At 38.5% G+C, this 15,778-nt stretch overlaps 1 protein-coding gene across 1 annotated transcript; it reads left to right on the forward strand.

Moving 5' to 3' along the window:
- The first annotated feature begins 836 nt into the window (after positions 1–836).
- LOC113058725 (melatonin receptor type 1B-A-like) lies at positions 837–12,333 on the forward strand. The gene is made up of 2 exons (XM_026226895.1): positions 837–2,055; positions 11,456–12,333. The coding sequence occupies exons 1-2, from the start codon at positions 1,857–1,859 to the stop codon at positions 12,322–12,324; spliced, it is 1,068 nt and encodes a 355-aa protein (XP_026082680.1). The 5' UTR covers positions 837–1,856; the 3' UTR covers positions 12,325–12,333.
- The last annotated feature ends 3,445 nt before the right edge of the window (positions 12,334–15,778 follow it).

Genomic DNA, 15,778 nt, shown 5'->3' on the forward strand with positions numbered 1-15,778 from the left:
AACAATGCTTCAGGCGGTATGCCCACGGACCACCTACAGTCCATTCACACACCATGTATTGTGTGTTGCAAAGAAAACTGGATGGCACTTTCTTGACCTAAACTCTAATCTGATTGGCTGACTTCTACTCCATCTTGGAACAAAGTTTACAATATATGAGGAAGAGATAAGAACTGAGCAGAACTGAATATTTTGAATAATGTAAAATAGACTCAATTTACTGTATTTTCTGTCACTCAACATTTTCTGCCTGTGTTTTTTAACAATCTGAGATTGCTATACTAGGTTATTTATTTTCCCCCACACATGTCTATTATTAACATATGAATTAATTTTAGATGAACCCACCCCTATGGCACAAATAAATGTGACAGATCATTTTGCATGTCACTTAGATTCTTCATCCTGTCAAAGTGAATGATTTATGGCTAGAAAAACTGCAAAAATGTCTAAAGCACTGGGGGCAGGGCTTTAACTCCCAGCATGCATTGCTGTTTGGGAATATTGGAACAACATATTTAATTCGCTAATAGTAAGTTTAGTTAGATGTTTTTGTATTTTATTTTTTTTCTCATTACATTGCATACAGGTATTTATATATATTTACACAAGTTAGACCCATCACCCACCAGTTATGGTAATAAATGGCGTTCTTGTAAATTAATTTTGTCTTTTTCACAGCTTGAGTTCACTGCTCCTTACAATGGCTTTTAATTATTTAAAAGAGGCGATATGTTAACGAGACATCTTTATTTGCTCTGTGGTAATTTTACTACAGATTTATCTGATATAATGTATTCAGATAAATTCTTGGTGTTTGGTGATGTTTGTGGAAGCTGATCAGCAAGCAATCAGTGAGAAAACGCTGCAAGGCCTTTTAATTCAAACCCGTTGTGGCAGGACGCCCTCACGTGCACCTGCGCGCTCTCAGTTCAAGTTCAGACGCACGCGGAGGCTCCCTGAGCGAGTGAACGGAGCAGCTGTAAACAGCGGTGGCGCGCGCTCGCGGATTTCGGTCCTCAATGAGGAGAGCGCGAGAGACCGGTCGTGCGGAGCGGGTCGAAGGAGACGACTCACCGGCTGGACTTAACCGAGAACTGGACCGGAAACCGCTCGCTGAGGGACGTCGCTTTTGAAGCGGCAAAGCACGGAATTACCGCTCAGAAATGCTCGTTTTCTAAGTTGGATTCTTTCATTTAACGACAGTCTTGCCCCCTCAAACACGAAGACCATCGTAGAAAAAAAAAAAAAGCGTTTTTTAACCACACACACTTGTGCCAAAACCAGTCACACATTGCACTTTATGGTTTGACACTCCCCAGACGGGAATTCGACCGAAACGGGAGCCCATCATCTGATCTCAGGCATCGGATTCCGTCGCCACCGAGTGAGTGAATTAATGAATAAATAAAGTCTGACTGGACAGAGCGGCGAGCCGACGCGTCACACGTTTAACAGCCTTTTGACGCCTCTTAGCTCAAGCCTCGATGTAAGGCAAAAGGATGAAGAATTGGACGAGGAGGAAGAGGGTTGAATTCACGCCAGCGTGATTCTTCAGTCATCAATGGGAATACCGGAGACCTTCTCGTGCGTCTCTGCGCTCTCACCGTGAGCGAGTTTTAAAAGAGCGCGCGGCGAGGGAGAACGAGCACTGTGAAGTTGAACATATTTAATAATCAAGTGGAAAAAATGTTTTTATGTGGCTCATGAATGAGAAAACAATGCGCGTCACCGAGCTCCCCAAGGCTCGCTGAGAATGTGGGAATGTTTAATTGTTGACGAGGATGAAGATGGCAGAGGCTTCGTGAGAAAGATACCGAGCGTGTTTTTGTGAGAGAGGGTGAAGTTCATTCGACATGCCCGAGAATGTCTCCCTCATCAGAAACCGGACGGAAGTCGGGCAGGGTCGCGCTTGGGGTGGCGGAGCGGGCGCGCGGCCAGCATGGGTCGTCATGGTGCTCGCCGGGGTGCTGATCTTCACGAGCTTGGTGGATGTGCTCGGTAACGTGCTGGTGATCATCTCGGTGCTCAGAAATAGGAAACTGAGAAACGCGGGTGAGTGAGTGAGTGAGTGCGCGCGCTCATCCAACATTAATTAACGGAGACATGAGGGGATGCTCGCACATGACCCGTTCTTGCATTCAAAACAGCTGAACGCAAGGTAACGGAAACGCATTCCTAGACTCCGTTTCCAAAGTTAAACTACAATGCAAAACGATTTAAAAATCGTCCCTGGTGAACGACCCTTAAAAGTAGACTATCATTCACTGGCTCATGTCCTCATGACAATAAGTTATTAGGATAATACGCGTATGACTCATTTGCAGGTTCAGATGAGGGTTATTAATACTGTCATCAGCTGGCGTGCATGTGTTCCCGTGAGAAATTCAAGAATAAACCTAGTGCTTCATTCACACGGTTACCAGCCATTCACGTGTACACTCTGCCCTGAGCATGAATGACAATACAAATCTCGTACTAAAAGATGACAATTGGTCTTAAATCATTTCCAGTGATTTCCATCAACCGTCCTGCATGCATACAGCATTTGAGGCTCTGTATTTGATCCTTTAATTCCTTTCATTGCCTTTAAATCAGAAAATGTGGAAATTATTTCATTTCTTTGTTTTTGACACATCTGTCATTCATTGCTAGTGAACCCATTCATTATTTAGTTTGTTCATTCATTCAGTGTTCATTGAACAATATGTTTCATGGACACTATAGGGATGTTACATAACACACAGATATGGAAGACTGTTAGAGCCAGAGAATAACACTGTGCACTCAAGGCTGATACTTTAACGTACATTTGAAGAGAGTTGTGGTATGCTTATGAAGATGACAAATGTATTTTAGGATATTTAATTTTAAAATTCAGAGAAAAAAGGCAGTCCTTTGGTGTACATCAATAATTTACACACACATACATATGTGTGTACCTGAGATTGAATGCTGGGGTGTGAATTGCATGTCTGAAACAGCAATAGCTCAGATTTACCACCAGCATTTATCACTTGTGTGCTTGTGTGTGTTGGTGTGAGTGAGTGTGAGAGAAAATGCAAAGCAATTACAGTTAATTTCACTCAGAAAAAGCATTTTATTGGAGTACCTCATTCATTAATATGAAGTACCATATGGTTTCAACTGATAGATTTTCATTTGCATTGTTTTCATTATTATCTGGCAGTGCTTCCCAGTCTCAAGCTTCACATAGCTCTGATCTCTTCATAATGTGAAGTGTAAAAAACTTTAAAAAGCATGTTCATTCTCTAAAAGAAAGAATCTAGTATGTATTTAGAAAAAAGGGGACAAATTGAGATGTGAGAGAGTGAATGCATAAGCAAAGGACAATGTAAAAATAAAATAAATAAATAAATAAAAAGTGTTTTTTTTTTAAATTACAGGGTTGTTTTAAAATATTATTTTGTTCTGTCTATAATTAGCTTGATCTGACCTCAGAATGCTGAAGTTCTTGCCCTGTTGCCTCTGTGATGTCTTAAAGGTCAGTATGGTTTTAAAATGCATTATTTTAGATTACACAGGAAAAATAAAACTGTCAGTGGCAACAGAAAAAAGACTGAAAAAGAGAGAATAGGTAAACAGATTTTAACTGCATTATCTCCAAACATGCAGTCCGTCTCAAACCATTCACTAGTGCTGTGTTATTAGGTCAGGGTTTATATGTCGGCTGTGTTCTTTAATAGTCATCTGTAATATGGAGAGTGTGAGAGTGAGAACAGACAAAGTGAGAGCATGCAGCAAGGGAAGAGACATCTTTTCTATGCATGTCATTGTGTCTTTGGAGATTTTTGACATTTTCTTATCTTGAAATGTGCAGGTGGTATCATCCGATCACTGTTTTAACAAATGTACCCGTTCACCAGCACGACCCTGCACTCCAGCTTTCAAATAAAACTTGTTGTCTACATAAGGATGTAGAGAGAGTCCGAAATGACAGAAATGCTGCAGTCATTCCCCTCTAAACACTCCCTTTCACTCTTATTCTTCATCTCTATCATGCTTTCAGTCCAGTCAGCTGTTAAAGTCGTAAGTGTTGAGCTGGTGTTTATTCAGACAAATAGATTTGGTCCGTGACCTCTTCTGCTTGTGTTTGGTAGAGTATATTTGTGTACCACAAGGTGACATTCAGTGTCTCATTAGCATAGAGTTGATGAGCTTGCTGGTGCTCTATATAGATACTCAAAGGGCATGCAATAAATGTTGCCCTTGACTGCATCCTTCACTTTGACCTGTGATGATTAAGGAAACACTTGTATCTGAGCTCTCAAATGATGGCACGAGTGCCTTTTTGTTCTTTTACATGACCAGCTTTGGGCTGTGTCCAGTTGAACTGCAGGAGAAGTGAAGTATTGATTAATGCATCGGATCTGTTTAGTTTTTCCTAAAGGTTCCTATTGCTGTGCAGTTCCGGACAGAATGGCATCCTGTTGGGTCTGGGTAAACCTTATGCAAATGAGATGACAAAACCACGCCCCTTACTTCTGTCCAGCTGTGTTCCATCACACCCTGGCGGCCTTGCAAGAGGAAAAGAAAGTGATGTGTTTAAGACATTTTTCTTGTAAAGTTGAGGGTCATATCCCTGAAGAGCAGTACAGGCCATTCAGAAGATTGATGACAATGTTTCCCGAAGCATTGAACTATGCGGAGTGAAGCATTAATCGGATAGTTTTAAATGGAAAACTTTCTTCTTCAGAGGATCTTTTGGGAAAAAAGTGTGGGTTTTTTGTAGATACAATGAATGTACAACACTTGTCAAAAGTCATTCGGCAAGTCATTTCTTTTTGCAGTAATTGTAAGGACTTTTCTGTTAGCTTAAAAGCCATGACACACAAATCAACAACAAATAAGGGTTTTTCCAGGGTAAAAATGGTCTTTGATGGTAGTTGATGAACATAGTAATTCATGCACACAGTATAAAGTACTCCACTATGTGAACTGCGTCCCAATAAATCCAAAATAAATGCAAAATATACAGTTTGTCATATCCTGTTAACATGCATTGGGATACGTATGACCCTCAGTTTTGTTTTAAATGTCTTACAGTGACAGTAATTTCTTCATTTTTGTCAAGAGGAATGCAAAATCCAAAATTCTGTCCATGCATTTACATATGAGCTTCTTATGCTTTCACTGAGAAAAAAATTATTTTAACTAAACCAAAAAAAAAGTCATTTTAACTAAACAATGTCTTTCAGGGCTCATAGTCCAAACGTGCTTAGTTAAAGAAAATGTATGGATTATCATGTTTACTCAAAATTTCTTGAGAGAGGAGTATTATTTATTCTATTTTTACCAAAAATGGGGCATTATGGAGTGCTAAACACTCTCAGTAATGTCCGTTTCATTGATACTCGTAGCTGCAGGGTGCCTTTGCACAGAAGGTCCACAAGTGAGACTCAAAGAAGTCATAGTCTGCATCCAAAATTGCACACTCTTGAGTAGGTACTTTTTTAAATAAGTAATTACTTCAAGACTACAAAAAGAGTACATTGTATATAGTATGAATGTGTGTAGTATGATTGTAATGTGGATGTACTTTATTTGCCCTGTTCTCATTATCACGTGACCTTTTACTGTATGGCCTCATTGGATGGTAAAGTGTCCATCATATGCACACTTCAGAATCTCTCTGGACATTGCAGGTCATCTGGGTACTTTTTGCTATAAATTTGGACACATTTGTCACATACTGTTTTTCACTTACTATATAGAAGGGAAGTATGCGATTTTGGATGCAGTCGTAAAGTTGCAGGAAATCTCAAATATGGACTACTAAGGCATCCATCTATTGCTGTAGTTGAATAAAATGCAGGTAGAGATGTTTTGAATGATGAAACATGATGGCAATAAACATGATTGCCTAAGAATACGGCCTAAGAATACGGTATATTTATAATTAAGTGCTAATCAACATCCTCTGGATCACAGTATAGAATTCTATCAAATAATATACTTTCTGTCTCATTCAATTATAAAATTGGATCAGAGAAAGAGGTTATTTTAAACACTTGACTGATGTTGTAGTTAATATTGGAGCAAACAAGTTGTGATTTAATGCTATGCTAAGCTAATATGCTAGCCTAGCCCCATGGTTGCCAGAATGTGATTTATATTTTATGATTCATTTGAAAATCAAATCAGCATAATATTTCTTTTTTAAGAAGGTCATTTCATACAGAGGCAAAAAAGGTGAAGTGAGAAGTCTGATCAAAGTAATGAGGGAATAAAACAGCGTGACTAGACGAAGGCATTCAATCCTGCAGTCATCAACATGCGCTCCACATTGCCATCACAAGCACAGCAGTCATCTACATCACCCAGTAATCACATTAAATGATCAAATAAACCTTTGGCAGCTGCCAAAATATTAGGGTCTTGAAGCAGCTGCCACTGATGGAACGGCATTCAGACGTCATATTGCGCATGCGCAACTTCAGCTACTACTAAGAGAACAGAAGGTTTGCCGTAATCATTACAATGTGACAGATTAGTTAAGTAAATGTTACGTTTTATGGTATATAACAGTGCAATTGCTTCAGTTTATGACTCTTCTTCTGACAATAGATTATCATTTAATGGCAAAATGAATCCTTCTCTTGCTTTAAAAAAAACCCCCCTGTCTTGGGTTTCTTAATGATTTTTACGTTCTGGGCTTTGGCTGTGTAACCACTTACTTCCAGTAGGCATAGCCATTCCATTCACAGGTGTTGCTTAAAGTTGCTTATTACCCCTGTGTGTTGCATCTGGGCTAAAAAGTTGCACTTAAACACACCATGAAGATGACAGCCAACAGCCATCTATCACATATGTTTGAGTGGTAATAGTCTAAATTTGTCATTCAAAAAGCGAAACCGAAACCAGGACTGCTGATATACAAACCGTTACCAAAGCAGCACTGCCTTACCATTTTGAATATCTGAATTTTGTGCATCCTCTTAACTTTCTCATTTGCACACTTTCATCACTTTCACTTTTCTTCCCATGCACTGGTTCACCGACCTGAACAGCTAATCTGAGTAATCTGTCTCCCCAATTGTCCGATGCCGATTCAACACGCTCATTGGCCAAAGATGCAGATGCTCGACAACAGCCTGGTGTTTGCTGCCAGCTGACAGTCAACTTGGTGTGTCATGGCCTCTTGTAACTTTTTGCTGTGCACACTTGAGATAACCCAGCGATCTTGTAAAATCACAGCGAGAGGAGGCTCTTTGTCATTTCTGCAAAGAAGCATAAGCGGTCAGAGTTTAGGAGCTGTAAAAGTGATTGGTGCGTTTGGAAATGTAGAGGTCGAAGTGTAAAAGTTTGGAATGGAACACAGGCTGCAGAGGTCAATCAAAAACAGCATCAGTGTCAACGGAGACCGGCCACGTCAGCGACGCGCAGTGAAACGTGATCCGTAGCTGACAAAGAAAAATGTTTCGTTTTCTACATGAATGCGTGTGTGTGTGAGTGTGTGGCTATTTTATACAAAACACTTTGATCATCCAACAAAGCCGTTCTATTATACACACACCCACTAAAATTTCCTCAGATACAGGGTTATTGGTGCCAAGTGAGATTACAAAGTCCTCGGGGACATTGCCACGCACTTTAGACCCGCATTCATTTATCTTATGCACACACACACACACACACACACAGTTAGGTAAAAGAGATGTAGTACTGTGGTAGAACCCTTCATATGTGTTTTTACCTAAAGTGATTGAGTTAGTGAAGTCCTCGTTAGTTTGGGGTCATTAGAGATTTAATTAACATTCATGTTGACTAAGCAGCACTACTCTTGGTTGCTGTCATTAATGGTTGTGTGTGTGTGTGTGTGTGTGAGCATTCTCTGTTATGCTGTTTTTAATTAAAGCCTTTGTGTGTGCTTATGTGTGGAAGAGAGAAACCCGCAGGAAACTTTAAATGCTCAGAGGTATGTGGCTCAAAAAAAAAAAAGACCTAATGGAGTTTTTATGTGTGTCTCATTTCAATATCCCCTTCCTCCTAGAATTTCCTGCATGATGCTAAATTAATTTAGCTGTTACTCGAGCAAATCTGACCACAGTTTTTTTCTGACCACAAGACATTGTTGAGCTCTTTTCTGAAACGAGATGTGATTTTTTAATGTCAGTGGTGCCTAGGAGAAAGCATTAATGAGTTCCATTGGTGTGGATTGACATTTAGGCAATTGGTGGCCAAGACCATGATACTGAGTTTCTAGATTTAATATTAACCTGTATAAATAATAGGCTTGAATTACTCTTACACATCAGTTGTGCTTATATGTAGCTGAATGTACAATCCAGTTTATCCTAGGCATACATTTGAACCATATACTATAAGTGTAATATTTAAACAGTTGAAAACAGAATATTCTTACTCCAATTAGCCAGTTTTCATTTCCACTGTTTGACATTTAGAATTTTACTGCATGGAAATTTTGTAAAATGACTTGAATAGTTCAAGGGATACTCCACCCAAAAATAATAAGTCTCTCTCTGACGACTTACACTCATGCCATCCATTGTATTATGCTTTAATCAGCAAGAAAATACATGATTATTCGTTCAATTCTCAGCCTATTTTTCCACATGTATAAATGATTCAGAAGACATTTCCACCTTTTCCAATCCTTTGCCAATTGTAATACATACTGTATTCAACTGCTTTTGTTATTTTGAATATGAATTTGAATGCTATTTGAATTCAGCATCTTCAAATGAGGTAATATTGGGTAAATCAGCAGAATTTTTTTTCAAGATGCGTGATGTAAACGTGTTGACTATCGACATGACACATGACAGTCTTCTGTTTCTTCTAGATTATGGATGAATGGTTGCATTCATTTTGAAGTACCAACTTTGAGGGTACCCGTCCAATTGTATGAATGAGAGTTGGATTATTGTAAAATGTAAAAAAAAATATATATATATATGCATGTATGTATGTGACATTGATATCATAGGAGCTTCAGCTGTAACAGCTTTAGCTGCATTCTGGGACCACAGTAAAAAAATAATAATAATAATTCCATGAATTTTTTCCATACTCTCATTTCTCTTACAGATTCACATGCATCTCTCTCTGTGTTTTGTGGGATGCTTTTAAAACTTTATATTCTCTCCTTGTCTTCACTTCTAATCCCTATTAGCGTTCTTGTTTCTAAAGTAGGGAAATGTTCTCTCAAATCATGGCAAGCATTTTACATTTAATTTATGCATTTGGCTTACACTTTTATACAAAGTGACTTTGCATTGAAGATATACAGTTCATTTGTTCACAGAGAACTGAATTCTGAAATATACTGAGTATGATGGTTTTGGTAAACAACATCGATGTAATAAGTAAGTGGTACAGTCATTTAAAAGCAGGGGCCAATGTGTTTTTGAGTGTGAAGGCAGCAGTTCAAAAATTCATCTGTTTAGCAAACAGACTTAATGTTTTTCCAAATGTCAAAGCCCAGAATCCCACAGGAAGCATCTGTGTATCTGGCACACTATTCATCTCCTGAACACTTATTCCTCACACCAGTATGCAGCAGGATCACAGAGGTAATGAGCGCAAGTGTGTGTGTGTGTGTGTGTGTGTGGTGCTCTACTAAAGCCGATTTTTATTTGTTTCTTTGCTCAGGCATCTCTGTCGAGCTAAACTCTGTTTTCAGGTTCAAGAGCATGCATTCTGGCCCAGTTTCTGAATGAGAGATTAGACCAAATTTCTCTCAGAAAGCCTTTCGACGTTCCAATTAAAACATTTAAAAGTCCAGCTGATTTTTTTCCTCTTGCCTGTTAATCTTCTTGTGAGAAAGGTCGAACGAGAGGGAAGGCAAATTGAGTTGTAATAAATGAGAGGAAAAGAGATGGATCAGAAATCAGATATGGTGAGAGATATTGACACGGAGCGAGAGAACGATAGCAGACACTGATGGATCCAAATGAGAAAGATAAAAAATTTAAAAAGAAGAGAGCGCGTTAGATAAGGGGAAATGGGCGGCTGTGAAAGTTGACAGCAATTTGTGTTGAGCTTAAATCATTCCATTTCTGGCGACATAAGCGACCATGCAATGCAGTGTGGGCTTGTGCTATGATGCAACAATTTGAAAAGGTTTACATTTATGCAAATGAGCATCGATGGAATTTAAACAGTGTCAGAAAGTGCCATTGTAAGGGTGTTTGAATGAATCGAGCATCAGTCATTTGCATGAGGAAGAGATTATTAATTCTTTCTATATGAACTCTCTTTTGCAGATGCATTCAATTGATATTAACTGAATGCATGTATCCATTACAAAAACTATTTCAGTTCTCTAATGCATTGGTTTAGGCATAAAAGTGTGTGTGTTTGTGTGTGTGTGTGTGTGAGAGAGAGAGTGTACAGTACTATGTTGGATTCAATATGAACTCCATCTTTTCTTTAAATGCTTATACAACCTGATCTGTGGAGAAAACCTCAACTCCCAACAAACCAGTACACAACACATGCATCAACTGGTAAACCAAGCAAACGTGTGGTGTCGGTGACACTGGGTGTAGAGGAGAACTCAGTGTCACAGACAACGCACTTAATCTAATGGAGCTGAACTTTGTGTGACCCAAACAGGCAAGATACTACAGTGTCTGAGCCTGTCCTACACACTCACTTACACACACACACACACACACACACACAAACACACACACACAAATGCTCCCACACTCCCAGACATGCAGTATGTCAACAACAGTTCAGGTGCTGTTATCAAGTTACCCTTCTTGTGTCTTTGTGTTCTACGTTTGTAAAAATGTATATAAAAAATACATTCATTTTATCTCTAGTGGCAAAAAATGCTGCATCAGTGTCATGATTTCATGAAAAAACAAATGTCGAAATCTGAAGAACCTCATGCATTTTTATTGGAATCAGTTTTTAACAGTTGTACTTAACATGAAATTGCTGTTCTGACACTGAAAAGCCCTGTCATTGGTTTAAATCTTATTCCACACAGTTATATATTAAACACATATTTTTTAATCTAGATGTTAGTAGCTACACTACTGTCCATTACATGTCAGGAAGTGTTTTTTTTTTATAAATCAAAACTTTTATTCAGCAAGTATGAAATGTTTCTTGTGCATCAAATCAAAATGATTTCTGAAGGACCATGTGATGCTGAAGACTAAAGTAACGATGCTGAAAATTCAGCTGTGCATCATAGCAATATATTTTTATGTGTATTTTAATCAGTAGTGTAGTTACAGTACTTGACTATGTCTTACTGTTGTTGCCATTTCCAATTAGCTTGTTTTTATATAATGTAATAGTCAAGTCTTTGAAGCTGTTTTAATGTCATTTTGAGTTTTTACAATTTAGAAACTGGTAATTATAGTAATTTTGACATGATCTGAATGTAACAAAACAGTTCACCTGACTCTAATGCCATAACTTGGGTCTTTTTTTTCTGTGTGTGTATTAGGTAATGCATTTGTAGTGAGCCTGGCTTTCGCCGATCTCCTGGTGGTTTGCTATCCCTACCCTCTAGTCTTGCATGGCATGCTGCACGCGGGCTGGTTGCCCGGGGAGTTGGAGTGTAAGGTCAGCGGCTTCCTGATGGGTGCGAGCGTCATCGGCTCCATCTTCAACATCACCGCCATCGCCATCAACCGCTACTGTTTCATCTGCCAGGCCAACACCTACGAGAAGATCTACGGCCGCGCAGGAACCCTGGCGCTACTGATGTTAGTCTGGGTGCTCACCGCCATCGCCATTCTTCCAAACCTGGCACTGGGGTCGTTGACGTACGACCCTCGCGTTTATTCATGCACCTTTAGCCAGACAACAAGTGCAGGCTACACCATTGCTGTAGTGACCGTGCATTTCCTGCTTCCTATCGCGGTAGTAACGTTCTGCTATCTGAGGATTTGGGTGCTGGTGCTCCGTGTGAGGAGGCGGGTCACCACCGACGTCAGGCCACGCCCCCGTCCGGGTGAGTTGCGCCACTTCTTGACCATGTTTGTCGTCTTTGTGCTGTTTGCCGTCTGCTGGGCGCCGCTGAATCTGATTGGCTTGGCTGTAGCGGTGGACCCGCCCCGTGTAGCACCCTTGGTCCCCGATTGGCTGTTTGTGGTGAGTTATTTCATGGCATACTTTAACTCCTGCCTGAATGCTGTGGTGTACGGACTGCTCAATCAGAACTTCCGCAGAGAATATCGAAGAATACTTCTGTCACTTTGTAAGCCACGCCTCTTCCTGCAGGAGACATCAAGGGGCGGGACTGAGCGCAGCAACAAACATTCACCTGGCAACAACAATAACGATGATCAGCCCAAAGCGAACACAATATAACTTACCAACTATACATTTAATTGTTCAAAGATATCAAAGAAAGAATGCTGCAAAAATATTATAAATTGTGTCCTCTAATATTTTGAAAATGTCGTTTTTATGTCTCACTTTAGATACCACCCCAATACCTCATTTGTTAGAAACCATACAATTATAATAATCCTCAGTATTAGAATAGTTAATTACATCGCACAAGTATTACAATCACATTCAATTAATGCATGCTAATGATTGAGAACAGTGCAATAAATCATTACCACACAAAAGGTGCGAGCTTGAGAAAGACAAAGACCGCAGAACATGTTCATCTTCTCCAAACAAGCGCCCCTAGAAAATAACTTATTTCTCACTATTAGTTGGAGGCTGTTTTTTCCATCCATCCATAAATTCTCACCTAAGAAATATTTCACAAAAAGACAGCACCCAGAGGACTCACAGTTTCACAAGTGCTTCCCTAATGATATAACAATATTAAAGAAACGCTCCCTGAATGCTTACACATTTGTGACCGTTCAGCACCTTGACATACGTTTTCCCAGCACACCAATAGTGTTAGCGCTTTTGGCACTGTAGAGCCTCCCCTAGTGCTATGCAACCAATTAATTTTAAACTCAACGGAGAAAGTGTAAGACTAGGACTCCCTTAGGTTTGCAGTAAAGTTTATCCAAACGTTCCCCAAAACACTGCAGCATCATTCTTGTAAAACTCCCCTATTGCTATGCAAACTCAACTTGAGCTACTCCCACCGCTGCATTCATACGAGCACTGTTGAACTCTCCCTATAATCTTCCCACAATATTCCTCTACTAGGTCTGTGGATGCAGTCCTATGGGAATATGCCAAACTGCTGCATGAACATGTTTTTATATTCTCTATAGGTTTAAAAACATGATACTATGTCTTCATGTGCACCAGAACACATCTGCACATTCTGCACGTTATGCCACACTTACATCGAATCCATTAACAGGGTTCAAATGGGTTCAAAAATACAATCTATAAAAAATAATGAGCATAGGGCTTCATATTTATTTAACACCATGAATAGACTATTTGTCAGGATCTTTAATTTCTTAACAGTCTGATTTATAAAAATATTAATAAGACAAAAGTTGAAATAATCTTTATTATTATACCTGCTTTAATATACCAGCATGTGACTCTGTGTCAATTGATATTTTATACATACACACTTCAAGATGCCAGTCAATCAAACCACAAAATTAAAGAAGGACCAATTCTTCATGAAATACATTTGATAGCTTTGATATACTGTATGATCAATTCATACAGATACAATCATTTATAGATAGTTAGAAAGTTAAAACTCAGTCATTTTAGTGACTAAAATTACATTTTAGTATTTAGTAGTTTCACTTAACAAATAATGTAAGTTTTACTTTGCTTACCCAGTAGTTGTCTGTCTGTCTGTGATGATAAGCAATGGGCTCTGGATGTTACCATTTCAGAAAGAATGCACTTTGTGTTCCACTGCGCCGCTTTTGAATAATTTTTGAAAACCGAAATCTTTGATTCTACCTTCTCAGTGTCTTGCACATGCGCTCCCTGTTTTTAAATTGGTGTGTATGATTAACTTTTAAAGCACAAGTCGAGATCCTGCAATATTTTCCACGTCACTGAGCTGTGTTTTGCGCATTTAAAAGCAAAAAAGCGTTCTGTGTTAATGGCCTCTTGTGGCATCTTATGTCAGCTCTCCGCAGTTTTAAAGCCCGCCGACTAGGGGTGGAACGGTTCAACTTTTTCACGGTTCGGTTTGTTTCACGGTTTTAGAGTCACGGTTTCGGTATGGTTCAGTATGTGCTATGTTTTATGGAGAAACTATACTTTAAAAGAAAATCTATCCAACTATGACCAACAGCACAAATAAATACAATAGAGTAAAGATACGAATAAAACAAACAGTGATTTTCAGTTGTTTTTTTTTTAGGGAGGTCTAGCATTATTTTTTTACGTACAGAAATTAAATAAACCAATCAAATGTAAAACAGCATCACATATTTGACTGTATAAATTAAAGATTGTTCTTTATTAAAGTTTAAAAAGCAGATTTAAGTTGAACCGTGGTCCCAGCACGTGCCGAACCGTGTGTGGTGAACCGAGCTGTTTTTTTTTTTTCAGCGAACCGTGCGATCCCTACCGCCGACATTTATATAGCCATCTGTTTGACTGTAAGTTTTAAAGAAACATCATTTACTGAAGAGCTGGACGAGGAAATAATAAAACTGTTCAGCGTAATTGAGTACGTTTAACTTCTTCGCTTTCTAGAGAATGGAATGTTAATATTAGTTTTAATAACACCTTACTAATTAGTCCTCATTTATTCCTGACATCCGTTTAAAGAAAAGTTGTAAGTTACTGATTTTTAATGCCTTTTCTTCTGGTGTAATTAATTTTTCGTAATTAATGGGGTCATTTGATATGTTTTCATGTTTTTCTTTTTCTTTAGTGTGCTAAGATCTGCAAAGTCACAAAGCTCAAAGTCTCCCACAAAAGGATTTTTTTTTTCTTTCGATTAGCGATTTTGGCCAAGATTTGGTCGTCTGAGACAAATTTTGAGAATCCTAAAAGATTCCTATAATCCTAGGCTATTATCTGTAGTCTTTAAATCTCTGGTTGGACATGTTCACCGAAAGCCGATGAAATCAACACGTTAATGTACAGTATGTGTAGATAATGTGTTTTTTGAACATTAAAGCATGCTAATATGATCTTTAAAAATAGCATCAAATGACCCCTTTAATTTCCACAACTTGTGCTCACTTTTTTCATTATTCTAGAAATTATGTCCCTAAAATATTTTTTTGTCTTTAAAGATTCCACTACATTGTCAGACTGTGTGTGTATATTCTTTGTGTGTATGTGAACTCTTTAAGCCTCAAAAATGCAAAAACTAGAATCTGCCAAAAAAAAAGACGAACTGACGTGAATTCACTAAAACATTAATTTACATTAAAACATTTAACAATTCAGCGCAAAATCCCTCGCTATAAGCTCCCGTATTTCAGCACTTAATAAAAAATTGACATGACCAGACACTGCATTGAGAAAACTCCATTCATCACTAATTTTGTGTCTGTTTTTGCATAATTCATTTAGTGTCCCAGGTGCTTAAACAATGTACAGTTTGCAAATAAACAAGTCACAGACATGGGTTACTTTTACTCATTAATCAGTGGATCTTCCAGTTCAGGGTCAGATTTAAGCCTCAAATTTTAAGTACTTCAAAAAATGAATACCAGTATCAGTAAAGTTTTAATAGTTTATTCCGAAGAGCTTTTGGCTCCTTTTCAAATTGAGCTTTAATTCTGATTCCAGTGAGTAATAATAAAGCTTTATAAAAGGCAGCAATGCACTTATTTAAATCTTAAGTATACTGCAATCTTTAAAAATCGTATTTTATAATCTTTTGAACCATGGTGCATTTTGGCAGTCT

The sequence above is a fragment of the Carassius auratus genome, chromosome 40 (genome assembly GCF_003368295.1).
Source record: "Carassius auratus strain Wakin chromosome 40, ASM336829v1, whole genome shotgun sequence".
In the NCBI taxonomy this organism is placed as follows: Eukaryota; Metazoa; Chordata; class Actinopteri; order Cypriniformes; family Cyprinidae; genus Carassius; species Carassius auratus.

What these genes read in the sequence shown, in the direction of transcription:
- LOC113058725 (XM_026226895.1), top strand. Translation starts at nt 1,857, where the DNA reads ATGCCCGAGAATGTCTCCCTCATCAGAAACCGGACGGAAGTCGGGCAG. An exon ending in TAGGAAACTGAGAAACGCGG is followed by an intron (nt 2,056 to 11,455) that starts GTGAGTGAGTGA and finishes TGTGTGTATTAG; the next exon opens with GTAATGCATTTGTAGTGAGC.